The sequence below is a fragment of the Macrotis lagotis genome, chromosome 4 (genome assembly GCF_037893015.1).
Source record: "Macrotis lagotis isolate mMagLag1 chromosome 4, bilby.v1.9.chrom.fasta, whole genome shotgun sequence".
Lineage (NCBI taxonomy): Eukaryota > Metazoa > Chordata > Mammalia > Peramelemorphia > Peramelidae > Macrotis > Macrotis lagotis.
This window is the reverse complement of record NC_133661.1, coordinates 199,273,717-199,301,434: the sequence shown is the minus strand read 5'-3', so window position 1 is coordinate 199,301,434 and position 27,718 is coordinate 199,273,717. Positions and strand designations below refer to the sequence as shown.

General features: G+C 35.6%; 1 protein-coding gene across 7 annotated transcripts in view; it reads left to right on the top strand.

Annotated features, from left to right (window-relative positions):
- Positions 1-27,718, top strand: part of FSIP1 (fibrous sheath interacting protein 1) — a 322,107-nt gene that overhangs the window by 289,665 nt on the left and 4,724 nt on the right. For all 7 annotated transcript variants that reach the window (XM_074235080.1, XM_074235081.1, XM_074235082.1 and 4 more), the window contains one exon: positions 16,816-17,320. In XM_074235080.1, coding sequence (XP_074091181.1) covers positions 16,816-17,320 — 505 coding nt within the window. The remainder of the gene's footprint in view (positions 1-16,815; positions 17,321-27,718) is intronic.

The window sequence follows — 27,718 nt, the reverse complement described above, 5'->3', positions numbered from 1 at the left end:
TCCTGACTCCAAGGCCAGTGCTTTATCCACTATGCCACCTAGCCGCCCCCCCCCAGTTTATTTTAATGATGTTCTCCATCTCTTCCTTGGTCATGAATTGCTTCCATTTCCATAGATCTGACAGGAAAACTACTCCTTGATCTTTAGTTTGCTTATAATATTGTTTTTTATGTCTAAATCCTGTATCCATTTGGATCCTATCTTGGTATACGGTGTGAGGTGTTGGTCTAATCTAAGTTTCTTCCATACTAACTTCTAATTTTCCCAGCAGTTTTTATCAAAGAAAGTTTTTTTTTCCAATAGCTGGACTCTTTGGCTTTATCAAACAGTAGATTACTATAATCGTTTCCTGCTAGTCTATTCCACTGATCCACCACTCTATTTCCTAGCCAATACCAGTTTTGATAACTGATACTTATATATATATATAATTTTAGATCTAGTAAGGCTAAGCCACCTTCTTTTGCACTTTTTTTCATTGAACCCCTTGAAATTCTTGACTTTTTATTTCTCCATATAAATTTACTTACAACTTTTTCTAACTCATTAAGGTAATTTTTTGGAATTTTGATGGGCACTAACCAAATAATTTAGTTTTGGTAGAATTGTCATTTTTATTATATTAGCTCTACCTATCCATGAGCAGTTGATGTTTACCTAGATATTAAATCTGATTTTATTTGTGTGAGAAGTGTATTGTAATTGTTTTCAAAAAATTTTTGACTCTGATTTGACAGGTAGACTCCCAGGTATTTTATATTGTCTGAGGTTACTTCTAATGGGATTTCTCTTTCTAGCTCTTTCTGCTGTATTTTGCTAGTCACATATAGAATGTTGAGGATTTATGAGGGTTTATTTTATATCCTGCTACTTTGTTAAAGTTGCTAATAATTTCTAATAGTTTTTTAGATGACTTTTTGGGATTCTCTAGGTATACCATCATGCCATCTACAAAGACTGGGAATTTTGTCTCTTCCTTCCCAATTCTAATTCCTTCAATTTCTTTTTCTTCTCTTATTTCTGAGGCTAACATTTCTTTATTTATTTTTATTAATTTTTATGTTTTTGCAAGGCAAATGGAGTTAAGTGACTTGCCCAAGGCCACACAGCTAGGTAATTACCAAGTGTCTGAGACTGGATTTGAACCTAGGTACTCCTGACTCCAGGGCTGGTGCTTTATCCACTGGGCCACCTAGCTGCTCCTGAGGGTAACATTTCTAATATGATACTGAATAGTAGTTATGACAATGGGCATCCTTGTTTCACCCCTAATCTTATTTTGAATGCTTCAAGCCTATCCCTGTTGCACATAATGCTTATTGATGGTTTCAGATAGATACTTCTTATTATTCTAAGGAACGAAGAATTTATTCCTACATTCTCTAGTGTTTTTAGTAGAAATGGGTGCTGTATTTTGTCATAAGCTTTTTCAGCATCTATTGATATGATCGTATGATTTCTGATAGGTATGGTATTGATGTAATTAATTATACTAACAGTTTTCCTAATATGGAATCAACCCTGCATTCCTGGGATAATTCCTTCTTGGTCATAATTCATTATCCCAGTGATAACTTGTAATCATTTTGCTAAGATTTTATTTAAGATTTTTTGCATCTGTATTCATCAGGGAGATAGGTCTATAATTTTCTTTCTCTGTTTTAACTCTTAATACCGGTTTAGGCATCAGCATCATATTGGTGTCATAGAAAGAGTTAGACAGAGTTCCATCTTCACTTTTCCAAAGAGTTTATATAGAATTGAAACCAATTGTTAAATGTTTGGTAGAACTAACTTGTGAATCCATCTGGCCCTGGAGAGTTTTTCTTAGGGAGTTCAATAATGGCCTGTTGAATTTCTTTTTCTGAGATAGATAGGGTTATTTAGGTTTCCTCTTCATTTAATTTGGGCAACTTATATTTTTATAAATATTCATCCATTTCACTTAGATTGTAAAATTTTTTGGCATATAGTTGAGCAAAATAATTCTGAGTTATTACTTTGATTTCTTCCTCATTGGTGGTGAGTTCACCTTTTTTATTCATGATACTACCAATTTGGTTTTCTTCTTTCTTTTTTTTAATAAAATTGATGACAGATTTATCAATTTTATCACTTTTTTTACAAAACCAGCTCTTGGTTTTATTTATTAGTTCAATAATTTTCTTGCTTTTGATTTTATTAATTTCTTTAATTTTTAGAATTTCTGATTTGGCATTTAATTGGGGGTTTTTAAATTGTTCTTTCTCCCATTTTTTAGTTGCATATTTAGTTCATCTTTTTCTTCTTTCCCTAATTTATTCATGTAAGCATTAAAAGATATATAAACCCTGACAGCCACCTTGAATGTATCCCATATGTTTTGGTATGTTGGTTCATTATTGTCATTATCTAGGATGAAATAATTAATTCTTTCTATAATTTATTGCTTGATCCATTCATTCTTTAAAATGAGGTTATTTAGTTTCCAATTAGTTCTATATCTCCCTGGTCCAGTATTGCATATGATTTTTATTGTATTATCACCTGAGAAATATGTATTCACTATTTCTGCCTTTCTGCAGTTGATCATTAGGTTTTTATGCCCTAGTATATGGTCAATTTTTTTTGTAAGTGCCATGTACTGCAGAAAAAAAGTATTTTCCTTTCTATCCCCATTCAGTTTCCTCCATAGGGCTATCATATCTAGGTTTTCTAACAATCTATTTATCTCCTTAACTTCCTTCTTGTTTATTTTATGATTCAATTTATCTAAATCTGAGAGTGGGGGGGTTGAGGTCTTCCATTAGTAGAGTTTTTCTGTTTATGTCTTTCTGTAGCTCTTTCAACTTCTCCTCTAAGAATTTGGATGCTGTCCCATTGGGTGCATACATATTTAGTACTGAAATTACTTTATTATCTATGGTATCTTTTAGGAGATAAGTATTGCTGCCCCTGCTTTTTTCACTTCAGCTGAAGCAAAATATATTGCTCCAACCTTTTATCTTTACTCTATATGTATCTCTCTGCTTCAGATGAGGTTCTTGTAAGCAGCACATTGCAGGAGTCTGGTTTTTAATCCACTCTGCTATTCACTTATGTTTTAAGGGAGAGTTCATCCCATTCACATTCAAAGTTATAATTACTAACTTTTTGTTGCTCTCCACACTATCTTCCTTGTGTTTGTATTTTCCACCTTTTTCCATATTCACTAGTGTTTTGTTTCTGAATACCACCACCTTTAGTGTGTTTGCCCTCATATCAACCCTCCTTCCCTTTCTTTCCCCTTCTTCCCTTCCTTTTGTTAGTTCACCATCCCCCCCCCCCCATTTCTCCTTTTTAATGCTTGAAAGGTAAGATAAGTTTCTTAACTGAGTGTGTCTAAGTTAACTTTAAGCCAAGTTTGATGAGATGAAGATTTGGGTGGTTCTCATCTCCTCCCTTCCCCTCAATTACAATAGGTCTTTTGAACCTCTTGATGTAATGAGATTTATCCCATTCAGTCTCCTCCATCCTCCCATCTCCTTACTGCCCCCCCCCATTTAAGAAAGCATTTTTTAAAATCATTCTATCTGTGTCACAGAAAAGTTATGAGTGTCTGTCAATTCTGGCTATGTATATTCTCTCTAATGGAGTTAGAATTATGAGACTCTTTCTCCCAAGTATATTACCAGTTTCATCTTATCAGATAGCAGTTTTTTTCTTTACCCTTTTTTTTAACCTTTTCATGTGTCCCTTGAGTCTCCTGTTTGTTGTCCAAATTTTCTATTTAGCTCTGGTCTTTTTATCATGAAATCTTGGAAGTCTCCTATTTCATTAAATGTCCATCTTTTCCCCTGGAAGAGAAGACTCAGCTTTGCTGAGTAGTGGATTCTTGGCTGCATTCCAAGCTCCATTGATCTTCAGAATATCTCATTCCAGGCCCTTTGATCCCTTAATGTTGCTGCAGTTGTGTCCTGAGTAATCCTTCTGTGGCTCCTTGGTATTAAAATTTTTTCTTTCTAGTTACTTGCAGGATTTTTTCTTTTATCTGTTTTGGAATTTGGCCACAACATTCCTTGGCATTTTCATTTTGGGATCTCTTTCTGGAGGGGATAGATGTATTCTTTCAATAACTATTTTGTCCTCTGGTTCCATGGTATCAGGGCAATTTTCCATCATGAAATCCTGTGATATTAAGTCCAGGTGTTTTTTCTCTCTTTAGTGTTTTCAGGAGGGTCTATAATTCTTAAGTCCTCCTGTCTTGACCTGTTCTCAATGTCAGTGGTTTTGTTGATGAGGTATTTTACATTTTCTTTTGAACTTTTGGTTTTGTTTAACACAATCTTGTTGTCTCATGAAGTCATTAGTTCTGCTGATTCCATTCTTTTTTTTAGAGAAGAAGATTTTTCTTCATTTATCTTTTTCAACTCCTTTTCCAGTTGGTCATTTCTATTTTTGAAGGAGTTTCCCACTGGCCCAAGTGTAGTTTTGAGAGAATCATTTTCTTTTCGCATTTGCCCAATTGAAGATCTGAGAGAGTTATTCTCATTTTGTATTTGTTCAATTGTATTTTCCAAAGCTTTGTTTTCTTGTTATGAGATGTTAATTTTCTCTTGCAAGTATGTTAATTTTCTCTTGAATTTCTTTCCCCAATTTTTCCAATTGATTTTTAAACTCCTTCCTGATTTCTTCAAGGAAGTCTTTCTGGACTGGAGATCAATTCATATTCTCCTCAGCAGTGCTAGATCTCTCTGGGTTAGAATCTATTTCTTCTAAGTATTTCTCCATGGGCCCCCCTTTACTTTGGCCTTTTTTCATCTTTCCAGGATCTCTTTTGAGGTGGGGTCTGGCTCTCAGAGGTTTGCTTTTGAAGATCCTGGAGGCTTTGTTCCCTTGGTTTAGTATTTCCAAGGGCCAGCCAGCAGGGGGCACTGGTTGCTTTCTCTGGAGTGTTTGTGGTTTTCAGCAGCAGGGTCTGAGTTGACCCTGAACACTGGGCTGGGCCCTGGGGGAGAGAGTTAATCTCTTTTGTGAACTCTGTTGTCCTGAGGGGGTGGGGGTGGGGGTTGTTTATTGCTTGTTCTGGACAAAGGACTCTGCTGAAAGTATGGAGTTCAGGTCCCAGACCCAACTACTTGTTCACCAGGCATGCTCTGAGACTCTGTGCTGGAACGCACCCTCCAGTAGCTCCTCTCCCCAGGGTCAGAGACTTTGCAGCTAAAGTTGGTCTCTCACTTGCCACTCTCCTAAGGCTCTATGGCTGAGGCTGGCCCTCTGGCTTCCCCCAGCTGCAGTCCCTGCTCTGATCCTCTGTTCTTGTCTCCAGGTTCACCTTCACCTTCACCAGGTTCAGACCTTCATGGTAGATGTTCTTCTCCTAGCTTCTCTTTCTGGGTTTTGTTGATCAAATTTCTGTTAAGAGGTTTCTCTCATGTTGTTTTTGAGGGTAAAGAGGAGCACTTAACACAGTACCTGTCTTCTCTCCATCATCTTGGCTGGAAATCTAAGAACAAATACTTTTAAAGACCAAAATGCTTTTCAGCCTATTAACTTCAATTCAATTTATAAATCAGCAAATGATTTAGGAAAATTTTAACATTTTCACACAGTAGATTGAAATAGTAATTAAAATTCAGTTAGCAGAATGCCAAGAATGTTTGTTAGAGCTGATTTTGACTTCTTGAAGAAATGTTTCCTATATTAAACAAATACAAAGTGAAAAGATTTGAAACTCCCAATACCATCTTTCTGTTCCTTAATTCATCTATTTTTATTCCATGCTGGTATGGACCCACAATAAAGTCACCTAACTTGTCAGATTTTATACAATCCATATCCCTTTCTAAATAAGTGACTCAGCACCACCATCTAGTGCAGATGCAATTTTTTTTTCAGCACTTTAAATTTAGAAAAGTTTCAAAATTACCCTAGAGTCAGAGAAGATTCACATAAAAAGGTTAAAATTTTTTTTTGGGGGGGGCCTTTATTTGTAGGCATTTGCTAATTGTTCAAGGAGGAGCTTTCTCTGCCATCATTCTAGGTATTACTATATAAACAGATTTTAATAATTAAAATATGAAATATGTTTACTACTATGAGCTTTATTCAACTTAGTTATAATAGAAAAGTAAGTTTCATTTCTATATTGCAGTTAAGAGTAAAAAGAAGTTGTTCATTTAGAACCCAATTTCCAAACTGAATTTTATAGTTGGCAGTCAGCCTCTTTGGATAGAGGGAGTATCCTTGGATAGGGATGGTCTTAAATGCAAATGGATTGGGCCACTTATAAGTTTACCAATAATCTTAATGAAAGTATCCATCTATTTAATCTGGCATTTGGGTTTTACTTTCAAAAGGTCAAATAATAAAATTTTCAGATTAAGGGATTAATAATTCTATTGACTAGAATCACATTAGCCAGGATGAATTTACTTGGTTAAATAGCTCATGCTACCTCCTTCCCTTCAGCCTTCCCTGATCTTCTCCCAACTGGAAGTTATCTCAAATTTCTCTGAATTCTCATAGCATTTCTTTATGATTTTCTTATATATCCATTCAATCATTCAACAAGCATTTATTAAGGTCTTGGGGCATTTTGGTCTTGGGGCATTTTACTGGGAGGCCACAACATAGGTTCAGCTTAAACATAAGATAATTTCCTAATGTGGAGAGGAAGGCATCAATAGCTGGGAAGATCAGGATAGGCTTCTTGTAGGTGTTGACACATGGGCTGAACTTTCTTACAAATTAGGAATTATTAAGTGTAGGTAAAAGGAGTGCAAATTAAGTTTTATCTTGATATATGTGTATATCTCTCTTATATCCTCTGCTAGCTTATCAATTTATATTATGTTCTCTTGAAAAAAAGATGCTGGGTTTAGAGCTAGAGGGCTTGGGTTCAAGGGCTGGATCTGCCACATATTAATTTGTGTGATACTTGTGGATCTTAGTTTCTTATCTGCAAAACAAAAGAACTGGAATAGAGTAGTTGCTAAGGATTTGTTCCTTAAGGAACCTGTTCAGTTCCAAATATAGTATCCTTGAGAGAAGGGGCCTTGTCTTATTAATTATGCTCTCCTCCACTTGTACCTTATAGGCCCCATAAATATTAGATGTACATTTTTGTATATTTTTTGTAAAACCTTTATCACACATTCACATTCATATTAGAGAGGATAGGGCACTGAGGAACAGGAAGGAGCCCTTTTTCTGGAATATGTCATGACTTAAGTGTGACCCCATCTGGGGAGCCCAGGAGGCTTAAGGTAACTGAACATTTTAGCAAGGTTACTCCACAAGGGGCAGAGAAGTCCCCAACAGAAAATGAGAATAGGTTGATAAGGATTCATCTTATTTGGTATACAACTTTATCCATAATGGATACTGGATTAGGTATTCCTTGATGGAGATTGTTCATTTGGAGAAGAGAATGCCCTTCTTCTCTCTAGCAAGGTCTTGTAAAATATAACATGAAGCTACTCTACGCATACATCTCTGCCAGTGGGTTTGTCTGGGACATGCCAAAACATTAGCTGCAGGGATTCTGAAATTTGTATTGAAACTTCCATTTGGAAACTGAAAATTTGGGGATTCAATTTGGAAGTAGATTCAGTTCTGAAAATGAAGGAGGTGAGAAAGACCCTAACACCCCGCAGAGATAGAGCCAACTAGGTGGTTCAGGGGGGTAGAGCACTGACTTGCATTCAGGCAACCTGGTATTTAAATCTAACCCCAGATACTTGCTATGTGACCTCAAGTCACTTATCTGCTTTGTACCTCAATTTCTTCAACTGTAAAATGGGAAAAATAATAGCATTTACTTCTTAGGGTGGCTGGGGAGGAATCAAGTGACCTAATATTTGTTTAGTGCCTAGGACATTGCTTGGCCTTGTACCTGGTCCTTTCCCATAGGACCTATCTGTATGTGAAATAGAAAATTAGACCTCATCTTAAAGGAAGGTTGTTATCATGATGACCAGTTGCTTCTGACTTCAGTATCTGTTTTGAAAAAAGTTAATTTGTGTATTTATTTGGTTTGTATAGACATCACCAAAATCTGTCCCTTTTTTGCTTAACCTTTTACTATAATTAATGGTATTCACATTATCTATGTTATCAAAGGAAGAAAAGAAAAGAACCAGCCACAGCATATCATGGCATCTTCTCTGTATATCATCTCTTTTACTTGACTATAGTAGAATTTAGGTTTCAGATTAGCAAATCTAAAAGCAATGAGCAAACGAGCAACAATGATGATAACTGTCATGTTTACTTAAGTTGTACTATATGTACAGTACAGACTGTATAGAGTAATTGGTATATATGCATATAAACTTAGGGCAATTAGCAACATTTTTCTAAAACTAGAAATCATTCTCAGTTAACTCCTTTGTGATGGTAAAATCTATCCCTGCTTGGCACATTTAACTGAACTTAAAACTGATAACTCTAAATTTACTCCCAATAGGCCCTGATAGCAATATATTTGGTTCATGCTATCCATAAACAGAGTAAATGGTGACTAGTGTGACCTTTTCAGTAGGGTGCTGTTGCTAATCTCTCCATATCAGTATTCCATTGTACTTAAATGCCTTTCCTGCCTTTGGACTGTCATCTTGTCTCAAGAAGGATTCTGTTAAAATGTTACTTGAAGCAGTTACATATTTACTATTTATACTTAGTAGGGATCAGTTTTTCAAAGTAGCCAGCCTTAGAGAATTGAATCTGAGGAAATGGGACTTGGAAGATCCATTTTGATAGAGGGTCAGTTGACCTTAGACTTTAGGATGCTGCAGTTGTCTGGTAGATGGATGTTGACTGGTAAATTAAAGGTTTTTGATAGATCAAAATCTTTCAGTTACATTATAACAGGAATTTTATTTTGAGGGAACTTGGAGACAACATATGTTTGTTTTTATGTATTTGTCTATGTATGTTGGGGTTTGTGGGGTGTGTGGATGGGGAGAGAAGGGGTGCCAAATCTTATGTCTAGCAAAGGAAGATTCAGGGAGTTTGAACCAGGAACATATTAAAGATCCAAATAGCTTCCAGGCAATTTTAGTGGACATCATGGGACTGACTTAGATTATTTGGACAAGGGCAAATATCCAGGACAAAAGGAACAGAATCAAAGAATCAGACTCAGGAATGATTTTTAGTTGATGGTTCTAGGTAGTTTGTATACTCAGCATTTCTTTATCTTCCAGTCATCCCCTTGAGTCACAGCTCTCCAGAAGTACGGTGATGTTTGAGGAAGTCAGACCCTAGAGGAAAATGAAAAGGGGGTAGTATAAAGGTATAGGACACCCAAGAAGTATATTGAGAGTGGTTGAGTTGGGAGGGGGAAATAAACCTAAAAGAGAAAGTAGAGAGATGATCTATCACCAACTATCACTAAGTGTCACCATCATCCCAATAGGTATTCTGAAAACTAGTCATGGGCAATGAGATTGACTACTCTGAGCAAAGATAAAAACTGGTTCTTTAAAGGGCTGCATATTTAACTTTGAATATTCTAATGTCTAAATTCAATTGGTGTTATTAAAATGGTATTTGGATGTTTTTTCTTTTTTTAAGACTATTTAAAAAAATATAATATGATTCATTCCTCAGTAGATTTTTTTTCCTAGAACTGAGTTGGTTCCAGATTCCAATAGCTACTGTTGATGCATAAGCAACCAACCATTACTGTAGATTACTTGTTTAGTCATTTTTTAATCGTGGCTGACTCTTTGTGACCCCAATTTGGGATTTTCTTGGCAAAGATACCAGAATAGTTTGCCATTTCCTTTTCCAGCTCATTTTACAGATGAGGAAACAAAGGCAAACAGAATCAAATGATTTTCCCAGGATCACACAGCTAGTAAGTATCTGAAGTGAAATTTGAACTCCTAAAGATGAGTCTTCCTGTTTCCAAGTTCAGTACTCATCCACAGTACCACCTAGCTGCCCATCTAGTTTACTGGAAAGAAAAACTTATATGTATTGACTGACATGTAGTAGACTAACCTGAGAGGATTCTACTGTTGCTGTTACTTAAGCTAGCCACTGATATAAACTGATCATCTTGGCATTTCTGTTATTGTAACTAGGAAAGGGACTAGTTGAGAATTGGCTTTAGGATCACAGATAATTAAAGAAGTTTTTTCCTAGTTCTGGAAGACAATCCAGATTCTCTCCGCTTCATATTTAATACCAGGTTCAATTGATTGTCCATTGATAGTGCTTGATTTAGATACCTATACTGATGGACAATTTCTATTGTTTCTCCATCTAACTATGTGTTATAATGTGGGCAGTGGAAACCCTTCATCCATTTGGTCTTATGAGGAGAGTCAAGTTAAATTCTTCTAAGTAGTCATGCATATATTCTTGAAGACTGAAATTTTCTGAGGTGTGATAAAATTAGCACAATGTTCTACACAAAAGGGAGCAACTGGAGGACCCTCACCATACTCTTCATTCATACTCTACATTGTATCTCTTCCTTCATGGTAGCAAACATCTTTGGTGAGTACATATCTCCCTGTTTTTATGCTTGCCTGATATTTATAATCAGAAGGTCTTTGAAAAAAGTTATTTGTTTTATATCTTTAAAGATTTGAATGATTTTAATTTTGTGTATAACAAATGATTGATGAATGAGAACTTAGCTCTTGTGGAAGATGTTCAGCCATAGGATTTTCAGATTATGTATAGGCATTTTGTGACTTTCCAGTCTGCTTACTATGTGATGAGGAGAAATGTTTTGACTGACACCTGAGCTAGAACTGAGTATTATTTGACCTTATTATCTTATTCCCTGACCATGTTCAAATGAGAAGGCAAGGACCACTATAAGCCTCCAGATGAGAGAGAAAACTAGAGTAGGGTCTAACACTCCCTCCCTAGGTTGACATGAATTCTGAGCAAACAGATTTATTATTGCTTTCTTCCATCTTGTGTCTATTTTTTTCTTTAGAGTTTGAATATTTGAGATTGGATAGATTAGGCTACAAAATTGAGAGCTTTGAAAGGTTGGGAGAATACCAATAGTCATTGAATTGGAGTCCATGCCAAAAACTGTGAGCAGCTGAGCCTGAGGAGGAATGAAATCCTCCACAACTTGTTTGACTTAGTGAGGAGGAATGAAGTCCTCCACAACCTATTTGACCCAGCCAACCATGAATCAAAAGTGAGATCCTGGTTTCTGTGAGCAAGAGATAAATTTTGTCCATTGGATTTGCTACATTTGTAAGTAAATTTACTGGGATGAATTCTTTGTAGCAACCACTTAAAATCCAATTTTGTTCTCTCCACACATAAGGTGATAGAAGATAGAATAATACCTACCTCTTCCATTACTCCCATATGTATGTTTATACTTTATGTTTTTTGCTATATCTTCTCAGTAATTCTATCCCTGTTCTAAATGTTAATTGATTTTTAATTGTTTACTTAATTGGGGGGCACTAATCAAAAACCACTGATAAAACTGTAGAATCACAGATATAACAATAATTGGTACTTCATATTAGGGAAACACATTAGAATGGAGACTCAACCAGATGGCAGTAAAAAAGGCATTCCTAACTTCTCAGAGGTGCTTCTAAGAGAATATGAGGAAGATGGAACCCATTCTGTGGGGAACCTGACTGTCGATGCAAGTGGAAGTTTATATGGACTTATAGAACTTATAAGAGCTACAAATTGATAGGAGAAAGACAACCTTTATTGGAACATTTTACTCCTATCAAATAAAATACTTTAAAAAAATCAACAAATAATAAGTGCAATGGAATCTTGTATTCTCTGCCTTTCAGTAAGTTGGAAGATGATAATGCTATGGCTCACTGTAGAATAATCTGCTTGGAAAACTTGTCTATTCTTTCCTGATGACTTCATTCTGATTTTGTATGGATTGGAAATAGTTGGTAGTCACTGATGTTTTTGATCATCTTTTAAAAATATAAGTTCTGAGATTCTTTCTTCATGTGCTTATTTTCATTTTTTTTCAGATACCTTGCATATCAGCTCTTTATCTTCCTATCAGTTTCAGCACAAACTTGTTCTAGATGCATTTGGTTCATCTTAGATACTTTTCTCATCTTTATTCTAATTAGTAACATTTCTACTTCCCCTGTAAGTTCTTCCAAGACTGTGGTCTTAGAGTTGTGGCTCTAATGTCTTTTATTTTCTATCTATTCATTCATTCATTCATTCATTCATTCATTCATTCATTCATCTATTTATCTATCTCTTTATTTATTTATTTAGGTTTTGGCAAGACAATGTGGTTAAATGGCTTGCCCAGGGCCACACAGCTAGGTAATAATTAAGTGTCTGAGGCTGAATTTAAGCTCAGGTACTCCTGACTCCAGAGCAAGTGCTCTAATCATTGTGCCATCTAGCCACCCCTTTAATGTCTTTTATGGTGAAAATAATTAGTTATAAACATCTTTGCTGATTATTCTCTTTTTTTCTTCTGTTTGTTCTCTTTTTATCATTTAAAAGATCCTTGGAATAACTCTATTTAATTAGACCTTATCAAAATTTAAACTTATCTAATCCTCCCTTGACTTCCTCTACTTTATACAATGACACTTCATCAGCCTCAGTAGGATTTTACAAATGAGTTTATGTTCTACACCAGTATTGCTGTTGGCTACCATATCTCTTTGGCAAGTGAGTTAAAGGTTTACTGGTTAAGGTTCTTTCTGAACACTTGTTCTTTTTAATATAATTGTAATGGCTAACTTTCTTCATAAAATTGTAATTGTTGTTTCAGTGGTATTTCTGCTGCTCCTTACCCATTTTTATAATTAATTGCTTAAATAGTACATTGAAAAGTATACTCATTACAACTTTATTTTAAGAATCCTGGCTACAAGCTACAGGATACTCAATTTTTTTTTCAGTTTTTTTGCAAGGTAAATGGCGTTATGTGGCTTGCCGAATGCCACACAACTAGGTAATTATTAAGTGTCTGAGGCTGCATTTGAACTCAGTTACTCCTGACTCCAGGGCCGGTGCTCTATCCACTGCGCCACCTAGTTGCCCCGAATATTTAATTTTTTTAAAAGAAATTGGGGCCGGCTAGGTGGTGCAGTGGATAGAGCACTGACCTTGGAGTCAGGAGTACCTGAGTTCAAATCTGGCCTCAGACATTTAATAATTACCTAGCTGTGCTGCGGCCTTGGGCAAGCCACTTAACTCCATTGCCTTGCAAAAAAACCTAAAAAAAACCCCAAATTAAATATTCTTGATATCTTTTTGTTTTTGCTTCACTTTTGCTTTGAAATACACACCTCTTGAAGCAGTTTAGTAACACAGTAGATAGAACACAAGTCCTGGAATCAGGAGGACCTGAATTCAAATTTGACCTTAGATTCTTGATATTTACTAGCTATTTGACCCTGGGCAAGTCACTTAACCCCAATTGTCTCACCTAAAAAAAAGGAAGAAAAATAAAAGAAATATACAGCTCTCTATTTCACTTGTAACAAAGAAAAAAAGGAAAAGAAAAAATAAAAATAATGAATATACTATCCAAGTCTGGCAGTAGCATAATCAATTTTAAGCCTGGACCACTTACTCCATAGTATACTCACAACTTTCTCATGTCTAAGCACAATTCAGAATATTTCACCTATGTATTCTTATGTGGTTCGAGATTGACTTCTTGGAGATGGTCTCTGAAACCCTCTGAAACTCTGAAACATCATTATTAGCTGTAGTCAACTTGCTATTACTATTTTGGGACCCCCAAATTAGAATTCAATGTTAAGTGAAGCCTTTTCTTCCTTCTCTCCTCACAGCTTTTGAGTTACTTTTAGTCAGATTGGTGTAATTGAAGCATAATGAACAGTTTCTATGGTTAAGTTGATACAAATGGACTACAAGGGACAACATATAGAAATGCTGCTCCAGATGTCAAATTTACATGACTTAAAATAGTAGAACATGACTTGATGAAATGCTCATTTCAGTCTTACAGCAAATACTGCCAATTTTGGTGCTCATGTGCCAGTGACAGCTGCCTTTGACTTATGGCACTTCTTTCATCTCAGCATGAGTGTGAGAAATGGGAGAATGGCATAAAAATGGGATTGAGATGGACAAGGAAGAAAAAAAATACTGGATACAGAGTCCAGATTAATCTTGTGTCCTTCAATCTTGAACAAAAAGAAACATCTTTATTGATGTGAAGTGAACCATTTTGTACCTACCAGTCTCTGGGGGTTTCCAAGTTGAACATCATGACTTGCTGGAATAATGGCAGTTAGTTTGGCACATCAGTAGTTTCTTGTGAAGGAGAAAATATGTTGTCTTAAAACTTGCTGCTCTGCAAGCAAATCAAAACAACTTCACATTAAATAAATTTCAAGAATCTTATAATTATGTTTGAAAATATAGTTCTCTATCTTTTTTAATTTTTAATCTATTTTCAGTGGCTGGGGAGATGTCAAAATTCCACACATTTAAAAGAGAAAATATATTTCAGTGGTTGACAGTTTTCAGTTTACTACAGAAAATCTTTGAATGAGAGTTGTTAATGTAAAGTTATAAAATTCTGATGTTTCCTTTGAGTAGTTAATGACTTTATGGCTACTACTTTGATACCTGGGAGTGATGACATTATGGTTACTCTAGGATTGCTAATACTTAGGTGTTAGGAGCAACATCTGTTGTTATAACAAGCAGTTGTAAATCCCATTCCTGGTAACTATTCAGAGTTGGAAATGTACTTTTATTGTTTGATTTGAAGCAGAATTTGATGTTATTTAAAGGCTATTTACACAATGTTCTCTATGTGTGTTAATCATTCAGGACTCTGACTTTCCACTCTTTATTACCATTGACTTGATTTCCCATTACTAACCAATTGGTGATAGTGTCAGGTGCTGGCCATAAAAATGATATATCATATCAAGCAAAAATATTACATTTTCTGTTTATGATAGTGAATTTTCAATTATGTGAGTCAAAGATACAGGCCTGGTTGCCTTGTCAACAAGTCATAAATGAAATGACTTAGACTCTTTAATGCTTGGGAAACTGATTGTATGACCTAGGAGGATTTGGGGGGGGTGTCCAAATTCTATTTTCCTCTGAAACTTCAGAGAGAGCCAAATGAACCCCCTTGCTTACAGAGCAGCAAGGTCAAGACAACATATTTTCTCCTTTAGCCTCTTAGGTTATTCTGGCAACCTCAGATTGCTCCTCCTCACAAAAGTTCTAGCTTTTCAATAAGCATTTATTACACATTTACTAAGTAATAGGATAGGCCCTCGAGATACAAATATAAAAGTGAAATAAGCCCTACCCTCAAGAAGTTTATATTCTAATGTAATACATAAACCCTTGCCATTCAAGGGTAAAATCCAGTATCAATAGTAGTATCAAATTTTTTGAGCTTAAAGGACTCTTAAAAATCATTCAATCTTAGGGGTGGCTAGGTGGCACAGTAGATAGAACACTGGCCCTGGAGTCAGGAGTACCTGAGTTCAAATCTGGCCTCAGACACTTAATAATTACCTAGCCATGTGGCCTTGGGCAAACCACTTAACCTCATTGCCTTGCTAAAAAAAACATTCAATCTTTATAAATGAAGAATATCAGAAAAGTTAAATGACTTGTTCAAGGTCACACTGCAAATTAATGAAACTAGATTAGCTTTGAAGACTTCTGACTCAATCAGTGTTCTTTTTCTCTACTTTTCAAGATTGACAAGGCAGAAGTGGGGTTGACAGGTGCATAAGACTCTCCCAGACTATCAAGGACAGAGAAATAGATTGGCATAAACCCCATGATATGAATCTCTTCTAAAAAAAAGTTCTGGGGCTCTGTAAAAGGTGTTTCTGATTATTACAAATCAAAACACCTGGGTAATGAGTTGATGATGAAGACTGAATTATTGTCTCAGTGTTACTCTTTTATTGTTCCTTCCATTATATTTCATCAATTTATTTAAGAAGGGAGGGGAGGGAATAGAAGGGAGGGGGAGAGGGGGGAGGGGGGAGAGATCAGAAGGGGGGAGGGGAGAGAAGGAAGGGAGGGAAGGGAAGGAAGGAATAAATTCTGCTATATGCCAAGCACTATGCTAAGCCCTTTACAAACATTATATCATTTGAATCCTCACAACCTTTCTGAGGTATATAATTGTTATCATTTGAATAAGCTAAAACTCTTTGCATTAAGATTAGGACTGAAGCAAAGATGTCCATTATTGCCACTATTATGTACTAGAAATTTAGCTTGAGCAATAAGAGAAGAAAAAGAAATGGTAGGAATTAGAATAAGAAATGAGGAAACAAAATGATCACTCTTTGCAGAAGATATGATGGTATACTTAGAGAATCCTAGACAACTAAAAAACCAGTTGAAATAATAACTTTGGCAAAATTGAAGCATATAAAATAAACCCCATATCACCATTTTATAAGCATGTTTTATATAGTAACAAAGTCCAGTAGAAAGAGATAGAAAAATTCCTTTTTTTTTAGTTTTTGCAAGGCAATGGGGTTAAGTGACTTGCCTAAGGTCACACAGCTAGGTATTTATTAAATGGCTGAGATGGGATTTGAACTCAGGTCCTCCTGACTCCAGGGCTGGCTCTATCCACTGCACCACTGCCCCCAAAATTCGAAGAAAATCTTTGGTCCCATTGTTGCTTTTGACATATCCTCTGTGACCATGGAGAATCCAATTAACCTCTCAGTATCTAAGAAATGCTCTTGAATTGCAGCAGATTTACTAATCTTTATGGTAAAGACCCCTAAAGAGTCTGTATCCTTCTATGTACTTAGCACAATATTGACTCTTAAAGTGATCTCTGGTTGAATGACTGGTTATGTTCTTTATTTATTTTCTCAGATGAAAACACCTCGAGTTCTCTCTGAAGAGCAGTTGAAGACTCTTCTAGAAGAATGCATATTTGAACAAAAATCAGAAAAGGAGAGTAGATATTCTGATGGAATACAACCTGAATCCATCGAGCCTTCCAGTTCCTTCATCACTCAGTTGCTAAGTATGTCACCACCTCTCAGCAGTCTTGAGGTTGAGAATGAAGATGTCCTTGAAAACAGAGAATGCAAAACTCCTGGCTATTACCTTACCAAAGCATTGGGTGGCCAACGTCACATAGAAGAATTTTTGGTTACTGAGACAAAGGAAGAAGAGAGTCCCAGGATTTCCTGGGATGTAGCTACTAGTGATATAGAAGGTTACTTTATGTCAAAAACTCTCGGCATCGGAAGACTGAAGAGGCCTTCTTTCTTGGATGAACCTTTATATTGTATCAGTGTGGACAATAGCCCATCATCTGGAGATGAGCATCTGAAATTAATTGATTTTTCCACTGAAAGTCCACTGAAGCCTGGTGAGTCTTAGAAAAGTTGATTACAACTAAGTAGATTCATCCCAGGGATTTGTTCTAATCCAAAAGTGAAATGAGGAGCCATTTTTACAAATTCCTAAACTTTACAAAAATTCATCCTTCCAAAGGTTTTCTCTAATCCAAAAGGAGGATGAGGAGTCATTTTTGCTAATTACTTATCTACATTCATCAATATTTCTATGATTTGCCATCTATATCCCTCAATACGGAACATCATTTTCATATGTAGGTTGGAGCCCTTCTGGTATTCCCTTCTAATTTTCACTTGATATAACCTATCTATTCCTTCTGTCCCCTTTAAGAATCTTGTGCAGATTCTCCTATGTAGTCTTATTCAGTGTTCTTTCTGGATGCATCCCTTTAGATCTTTTTATGTTTATCAACACCAGTGCAACACTTGGATCAATCCTTCGCTCCCTCTCAAGACATAATCAGTCTACCTCCTTTTGCAGTAAGACATTTAATCAATTGGCAAATATTTATTATGTCTCTACTATATGCTAGGAACTGTGTATACAAAGACAAAAGCAAAAATTGTTTCTGTCTTCAAGGAATTCACAGCTTATAAAGGAAAAAAAAATATGTACAAACTTTATTCGAACAATAATATATCTCCTTGAGGGTTGCTAGATCTAGCTGCAGTGAATAGAGTATTGGCTTTAAAGTCAGAAGTATGTGAGTTCGAATCCAGTCTCACACACTTGATACTTAGTATCTGTGTGATGTTGGGCAAGTTACTTAACCCTTATTGCCTTTGTCCTGATTCATATCTGGATACTGGACCCAGATGACTCTGGAGGAGAAAGTGAGGCTGGTGACTTAGTGCAGCACCCTCATTCAAAACTAATTTATGTCATAGTCTTCTTTGAAAATGAAAGGAAAACATCATTATTGTCATCAATCTTGAAGATAGCCCTTATTGAATTTCTTGAAAAAAAGTCCTTAGAAAGATGTTACAGCTTCCTTACACCCATTAACAATTTTTCCATTGCCCTTTTAGGTAACCCATAACTTTGATTCCATAGATAAATAAAATTCTTGTCCTGACATCAAATAGAATGAAGTTGGTAGTCTTGACTATATCAGTTTTAATCATAATTAATTTGGTCAACCTAAAAAATAGTCAATTTCACAAGAGGGAATTTGAAGCCAGCTGATAATTAGGAAATTAGACTTTCTCAGGACTTCAGTTACCTATTTTTATTTGATGAAAATTTTTAAAAATTTGAATTTAGAAGAATACTATAAAGTGACCAGACCATAGATACTTTAAAAAATGATATCCACTGGGTTGCAGTATCATAGGTTAACTGCTACTATTCTCTTTAACCCTTCCAAGATTCACTCATATAACCTTAGAATATTTATAAGATCCAGTTCCCTCTTTATTATATAGATACAGGAAGAAATACTCACTTTTGATGTAAGTGAAGGATAAATTATCTGATTTATTTAACAGCATCTTTGGTTTTAAAGATCAGTTGAAGCTGACACTTTTATGCTGTTATTAGTTTTTATGGAGTCTTTATCTCCAGTTCTACCTTTTCTTTGTCTCTAGTTCTATATTTCTACTTGCCTATAGGACTTGCCTCATTTCCACTTAGAGGTCCTGTTTGTACTTCAGACCAAACATGTCTTAAACCAAATTCCTCCACCCTTCCTCAACCATGAACAGCTTCTCTTCCTTCTCTGTTTCTATGAATAGAATGACCAAGGTTTAAAAACATTGTAATCTTCTACTTAAAGAATGAGAGGATCTTAAAGATTGTCTAGTCTAACTCTCTTGTTTGACAGTTGGAGAAACTGGTAATTATCATGTGTTTTGGCCCTGCAATTTCCTTGGAGCTCCCAGTAAAGTTGTGTCTTCTAGCAATGCAGATGGGTACCTTTTCTATAATATATACTAGTCTTAGAGGTGCCTGGGGCATTGAGCACTCAAGTGACTCTTTCCTGGCTCACATAGTCTGTACGTGTCAGAGACACTCTAAGTTTGGCTCTCTGACTACATGGTAAAGTTGCCACTTAACACACATTACTTTTTATTATAGTTCTTGGTGTATATATCTCACATACAAAATTGAAGCTCCTTGAGGACCTTCTTAATTAGCTTTGTATGATGCCCCATAGCAGAGTACCTTATATAAACCAATGCTCAGTTATATTTATTGTGTGAGTGAACCAGTCGTTTAAGCCATGTCTGTCTGTGCCTGACTCTTCATGATGCCATTTCCTTCTCTAACTCATTTAATAAATGAGGAAACTGAGGCAAACAGGCTTAAGTGACTTGCCCAGGCTCACACAACTCTTAAATGTCTGAGGCTAGATTTGAATTCAGGAAGATGAATTTTCCTGATTCCTGTTCTATCCTTACTGCATAGGAATGAATAATAATGAATGGGCATGCCTTTAATTTTCAACTTTTTGCTACCACACAAAAGAGCTGCTATAAATATTTTTTGCATGAGGATCTTTTTTTCTGTTTGTATGATGTCTTTGGGATACAGAGCTAGTTGTGGTAATGCTGGATCAAAGGTATGCACAGTTGTATAGTCCTTTGGGCATAGCTCTAAATTGCTCTTCAGAGTGCTTTCATCAGTTCACAACTTCACCAACAGTACATTAGTGTCCAGTTTCCATTCCCTCCAACATTAATCGCTTTCCTTTTTTGTCATATTAGCTAGTATAAATATCACATCATTTGATCTTCAAAACAACCCCAGGAGTTGGATGCTACTATTATTCCCATTTTGTATATGAGGAAACCAAGACAAATAGAGGTTTAAGTGTCTTCTCAGTGCCTTACAGTTTCTAAGTGTTTGAGACTAGATTTGAACTCAGTTCTTCCTAACTTTAGGCCAAGTAGGATTCTGTTCTTCACTACCTAGATATCTCTTGAATAAATTCAAGTAGATGCCCAATTTTATAACAATATTCCAAAATAAAACTCATTTATTCTATTCAATCTGAATAGAAATATATGTGTTGGTATTGATAATTATATAAAGACATAGATCAGCTTTTTGCAGGAAAAATAAGGAATTTTTCTATTTTTAATATAGTTTATAAGTTGTAAATTCTTTTTCCAACTGCAGAGAGAGCATTTGGTTTGCATTTCAATTAGATGACTAGAAGCTAACTTTTTCTTTCTTTCTTTCTTTCTTTCTTTCTTTCTTTCTTTCTTTCTTTCTTTCTTTCTTTCTTTCTTTCTTTCTTTCTTTCTCTCTCTCTCTCCCCTCTTTCTTTCTTTTCCTTTCCTTTCCTTTCCTTTCCTTTCCTTTCCTTTCCTTTCCTTTCCTTTCCTTTCCTTTCCTGTCCTTTCCTTTCCTTTCCTTTCCTTTCCTTTCCTTTCCTTTCCTTTCCTTTCCTTTCCTTTCCTTTCCTTTCCTTTCCTTTCCTTTCTTTCCTTCCTTCCTTCCTTCCTTCCTTCCTTCCTTCCTTCCTTCCTTCCTTTCTTCCTTCCTTCCTAATTATGAAGTGATTATTCCTAATGCTGGACTAAAATTATTGCAGATTTTAGTCTTTTTTAAAAAAATATATAACAAAACTAAACTGGTTGTTTGAATTCTCACATTATAGAAGTTAATTAAGCTTACCAAATTGGACACACGGATTTGTCATACAGGTCATGCCAAGGACATCTGAGGTGTGTTGTTTAGATGTGCTTTATGTGAATTTAATTACATATCAATGTGTGTTTCTACTGAGATCCTACTATGATGCCTAATCAAGGAATGGGGTTCTTGAACGATATTCCCCTGAACCGAAAGTTTTGACAGGTCTCATTAAATTGGAACAATTGGTCGTAAGAATCATTTAGAACTAAGAGGAATCTCAGAAATCCTAAGATGCACTCCCCTCATTTTTCAGATGGAGGAACTGGAACCCTGAGGTCCTAAGAGGGTATGTGTCTTGAATATGGTTACACAGGTAGTAAAAAAGCAGAGCTGGAGTTTGACCTAGGTCATCTAACTTCAAATCCAGCTCTCATTCCACAGTACCAGGTTGCCTTTTTGATGTCATCCCAGGATCAGCCTTATTAATGTCAGAGAACTTTTCTCTAAAAGGATTGCTACTGGTTGAATTGTGAGGGGCATTGAGAAAAATCACTAAATCATTTAAGACAAGAGTTCTTAACCTGGAGTCTAGGTTTCATGGATATTATGGGGGGGGTCTATGAATCTGGATAAAATATACATCATTATTTTAATATAACTAGTTTCCTTTTTAATCCTATATATTTTTATTTCATACATTAAACATTCTGAGAAAGGATACATAGATTTCACTAGACTGTCAAAGGGGTCAATGACATTTAAAAAAAATGAAGAATCTTAGACATGGTGGGATTGCTATCTTTGTTGGTGGAGAGAATTCTCACTTTGATAAATTTTGGAAGTTTTGAAGTAAATGAATGAACTATATTGGTCTGGTAACTAAATAAAAATTGACTTATTGAGCCAGAGTGTGTTCTGACAGTTGATAATGATGAAAGAAGCTATTTAGTTTTACTTGGTAGAGCATTCCTTTAAAAAAGTACTTCAGGTACCTCCTAATGCCATAAATATTCCTAATGCCTAGTGATTATAATCATCCCTGTTATGTGTGGGGAATGATACAGTTTAGATGTGGCTTATATATAGACTACATTTAATTTTCAGTTTTATTCCTTCATAAACACTGAATGAATAGTGCTTATGTTATATCAGCCCTAATCCATAGAGAAGTAAGTGAAATTGGTATCTTCCTTAAGAAAGTTAGCAATGTTTCATGTCCTTTATTATCTTTATTATAACACAATTTATTTCCTGACCCAATTGTGAATCAGAAGTTTAATACATAAATATGTTTTACAAAAAAAAAGTTTTATCTATATTTTTGAGGAACCAAAGTTCTTTCAATACTATAATTATAGACCAGACAGGGGTGGTAATCACTATTAACTAGTAAAGCTTACAGATTGTAGTTCTGAGCTTCAGTGTGCTAAGTCATTGGGCTGTCTATGTTTAATCTGGCACCAATATTATGACTTCCTGGGATTGTGTGTGTGTGTGTGTGTGTGTGTGTTGGGGGGCAGTAAGGAAAGGGTGACTGAGGAAGAATGAACCAGCCACTAATTCCATGTTAATGAGGGACAATGAGGTCTGACCCATGAGTAACCTTTGTATTTCCAGCCCTGATGAGAAATGGTGATCCAGTTATTTATTTCACAAGATCTCTATGAAATAGTGCATATATTATTATCCTCATTTATTAGATGAAGAAATTGAGACTTGAGGCTCTACCATATTAGAGACAATGTGATTTAGAGGTTAGAGGGTTGACTTTGAAATAGGGAAATCCTGAGTTCAAAGTCTATCTTACCCAAGTATTAGCTTCTTTTTGACACTGGGCAAGGCACTTAAACTAGAAATGCTCTAAGCTATGGTGTCAAACACATGCCCTTGCCAGATTAAAATTTAGTTGAGAAATATTTAGCAAAATGAATAAAAATGCAATGGTATATAAAATTAATATATACTTTTCTAAGTGGTTAGTAGAGATCCTTATCCTTAGGTAAGGTTTAGTGACCTGAATATCTGTCTGAATTTGACACTACTTGTTTTAGTCAATTATTTTTTAAGACTTTAAGTGATGAAAAATGTGTGTTCATAGAGGGAGTGTCTTCTCCTGGGAGTTCCCTATACCTATGAAGTCACAGATTTAGTCCCTATCCTTATTCTCCCAATTCCAGGTTAACTCCTAAAGACAATACATAAATCATAAGTACAATCAGACCTTTGTGCAGTGTTTGTTTACCCTGGTGACACCTCTGTGTTCACCTTGGTACTACTTCAGATTTATAGTTTCACATTCTGAAATGACTCACTAGTCAAAGAATTCTTAATGAATTACAGGGAACTTGAATAGGAGGCTAGGGGTTTTTCCATAAATAAGGTTTTATCATGTATGAATCCTTTCTCTGTTTCCTCTGAGATATTTTAGGCAATACCCCTTTACTCCCTATTTGATTCTGAGGCTTCTCAACACTGCAGAGTTAGTGTCTTATTTTTCTTTCTTGTCCTTATCCCAGTATTCCATTCATGCTCTGATTCAAGTGGAACTTGATTTTGATGTTTCTTCTTCTGATGCAATTTTAAAGTCATTAATGCCCATCTGTCTTGAGAGACCATATTTTCCCAGAGGAAAATTCTCCAATGTGTTTGAGGCCTTCTTCATTTTCTTTTGGTATTTCAAGGCTATTCAATGACCATTTTACTATATGTTTAATCCATCATATCTTTTAATCATACACTTCCCTGATGAAATCTTTTTTTTCTAGGAAGGGAGGGGAGGTACTGATGGGTTATTTAATGCTTGATATTTCTATGGGCTCCCAGGAATCTTAAGTATTACATCCATTTTCTCTTGAAATAAAGGCTAACTATTTTGGATATTGAGTGCCTGTGCAGGATTTACCATACACATTTGTGGTACTTTCTAGATTAATCCAGATAGACAAAGAGTCAAAGGAAGAGAATTGACACCTTGGGCACAAGTACCCAAGACAAGACTTGATCTGTGTGAGCTCAGAGTCTTTGACTTGAGATCATATATATTGGAAGGAAGGAAGAAGGAAAAAATAGTAACAGAAAAGGAAGCAAGTAAGGAGGGAAGGAAGAAAGGAACAAAGGAAAAGAGGGAAGAAGGAGAAGGAGAAGGAAGGAAAGAGGAAAGGAAAGAAAGAAGAAAGAAAGGGGGAAGGATGGAGAAAAAATTTAATCATAAGGAGGGATAGGAAAGAGGCAAGGGGAAAGGGAGAGAAAAAGGAAGGCATGAAAAGTGGAGGAGGTGTGAAGCTAGATAAATGTTTTCCCACCTTCAGAACATCGCCGCCCCCCCTTTTTCTCCTGCTTTGGTATAGACATGGCAGTATTGGTGAAACAATGAGAAGGAAATAGATCTCATAGGTCCCATTGTGTGAATAGAATTTTCACAAATAGAAAAAAATTAAGAATACCAAGGCCAGGGATTTCACTGCCCTTTTTTTGTTAGTAAGTTGCTGTTACATCAAATGAGTACTAGATATAAGATTTAACTGAACAAATTTCTAGGGCACAAATTTCTTTGGAAGTCATTAACTTAGAATGTGGAAAGTGTTTCATTATTAATTGATTTCTTTTAACAACTTAGTTGAAAGACTTATAGCTGTTGCTGTTCACCCTTCTTACTCGAAAAGGACCAATGACATCATGAAGTGTTGGGGTCAAGGTGCAATGTATTTGATTTTAGCTGATCCATCCAATACAATCTCAAAAGACTCAATCAGAATTTTGCCACAAAGAGTCCATTTGGACATCTGGGACAGAGACATGCTACTGCAATTCTGCTTTGCTCATAGAATAGAGCACTTTGTGTGATACATCTCCCATGTCTCACAATTGATATGAAAGATCTTTAGAGAAACTTGGAGAGTTTCAGACCTCTGCTGAACACATTCTTTGAGAGAGTTCTTGTAAAGTTGTCTTAAACAAATGTGTATTTGGCATTCAAAGTACATGGTTATCAGATGTCTTTGTAGTGGAGATTGAGTGTTAGTCAGTTCAGCTGGAGAAATGTCCTCAGTGCCTGGTACCCTATCCTACCATGTGATCTTCAGATTATTACTAAGAAAATTTGAGTGAAAGCATGAGAGTGATAGACTGATTTCATCACAATGACTTGTGGACCTTCAGTTTGATAGGCAGTCTAATATTGTGCAATGTGTGCATCAATCTCATCATCTATGTGGATGTCACAGGTTGTTAAAGTCATTTGATACAATTGTTTAGACAAGTAATTTTATGTGCATTTTTTATTTAGTCATCTTTCTATCGGAAAGTCCATGTGATGCAAATTTGCTTGCAAGCTTTAAATGTGAAAAATGTGCAAGGGTCTGGAATGAGTATATATGGAATGAGTATATATTAGTATACATTCATTACACCCTCTACCTGTAAAATTTCAAAGGGAGTGTCTATTGTTTTAAGAAAGCTATTTGCAGTAAAGCTATTACTTGAATGGACTAATTGCCTTGCAGTGAGTGGGAGTGGGAGAATAAGAACAGTGAGTCTATTATCCATGATGTTTTTTCTACAGAGAAAACCTTTGACTTACTAATCAGGAAATCCTTAACACACCATAACTGAGTGGTTGGCTTTGGTAGATTTCTTTCTGTGGCTCTTAAACACTATAAACCTTGAGATACTTGAGTATATTTAGGTAAATTGCCTTCCCAGGGGCATCAATGGTTTCTCCCATGCCTTTATTTACTTGAAAGTTCATTTCCTTTCAGAGTCTCTGAACCAGTTTCCCTCAGAGAATACCTGACTCAGCAAAAGATAAACCCTGCTATGTTTTTATATATTTTAAAAGTGTTTATTACCATAGGTTTTAAGACCAATAAGCATATATGAGATAAATACCTGCAATAAGAATTCCTTCTATCAAGTGCTTTAATTTCTGTAAAAAATAAGTCACAAACCCAAGAGAGGTGAATAACATCATCTATTATGTTACTAGTTATTAGTTACTATGTTACAATTCTCTTTTTAATATTTTTATTTCTTAGGGAAACTTTTTGTTTTGAAGAGGTAGGCTTGACTGGCTAGCCATTATTTTTGCATGATACTTTATTTAATTATGATAGTCAACATTTTTGTAGTATTTCATTTAACTTTGAAATTCACAACTCTATTATGTTGGCAAGGCAAATATTATTGTCCTCATTTTGCAGATGTAGAAAATTAGGATCAGAGAAGGTTATATGTGACCTTTGCAAAGTTACACCATGAGTCAGCAACAGAATTTGCATTCAAACTCATAGAGCCTTGTTTAATGGTGTCAATTGAACACCTTTAAGTGTATTTTGGAAGTATCCATAAATTTGTGGGCAGCTTGACATGCATTAGGTAAAGTGTCAGACCTAGAATCAGGTAAACTAATCTTCCTAAGTTCAAATTTGTTCTCAGACACTTAGTAGTTGTGGCACCCTGGACAAATCATTTAACTCTGCTTCAGTTTCCTCTTCTCTAAAAGAACAGGAGGAAGAAATAGCAAACCACTCCAGCATCTCTGCCTAGAAAACCCCAAGTGCAGTTACAAAGAGTTAAATATGACTAGAAACAACTGAACAACAGCAATTCATCAATTTGTAAGTCACTAATAATTTTTAATGATAAAACAAATTAGGTACTTTGATGTGAAAAATTCATGATTTCATCATTATTACTCTCTTTTCATTTGCAAAGATTGTAATCCCTCCCTTATGCCTTCTTATTCTGGGCAGTCCTTATCAATATTTTCCTATAAATAATTTTCCTGAAATCTCTTATCAATCAATAAGGATCTACCCAGTGCTCTGTAGGTCTTCCTACTGCGATAATGACGTGCCTCTTCTGTATTTTCATTCTTGCTACATAAATGGCTCATCTTCTTTTCCAGACATGCTGTGACCTCAATAACATCTTCACTAGCCCTCTCCTTTTCAGTTGTGATTAATTCTCTTCTATCCAGAAGAGACCCCCACTAAAGACAATCTTCCACTTTCTTATTTACATCATGACTTCTTGTAGAACTCTTCAATGGTTCTACCTCTCCCTCTGTGTATTCACCTTGTATTTGACATCTAGCCTGTTTTTCCATTAGTTAGCTTCCTTTATTTAATTCTACAGTTTAATTTTCTGTTATTTACTAGACTTGGAAAACCATCCTTACTCCATTTTGCTAAGCAACCTTTCAGAATGTTCTCCTTTAAATCATACATCAAAGAACTAATCAACCCCTTCCCTTGGCCACCACTTTCCTTATGTGTCCTTTTCTTCTCTTTAGATTGTTAGGGCAGAGATTATCTTGCTTTCTCACATGTGTCCCTAGTGGTTAGTACAGTACCTTAGTAAGTTCTTAATATATGCCTTTTCATTTATTCAGCTCCTAATATCAAATAGTTCCCCTTCAAAGTGAAATGGTTTAAGGGGAGGGGGAAGAGAAAATTCCTCCCCCCCCACAAAAGACCTCTCAGGCCCTTGCAAATATTTCTCTACTTCTGATAATTGATTTCCATTGTCCTCAACTTTCCATGATGTGACTATTTTAAATTCCCAGGGCTGTGATAAATGTGTGTGTTTTGCCACACATATATTGCTTCTTTTTGACTCAATCAGGGCAACCTTCCTATTTTGTAAAAGAATTGGAGGAAAACTCCTTAAGGTCACAGTTACAAAAGAAATGCAAAGGGAATTTCTATTATCTGCCTTCTAATATAATTTATACTTCCTACTCCATTTTCCAGAAGCAACATAGAATAAAGAAAATGAAAATCAAATTGCTACTTCTGCCTTTTCCTTTTAGGAGAATAATTTAATG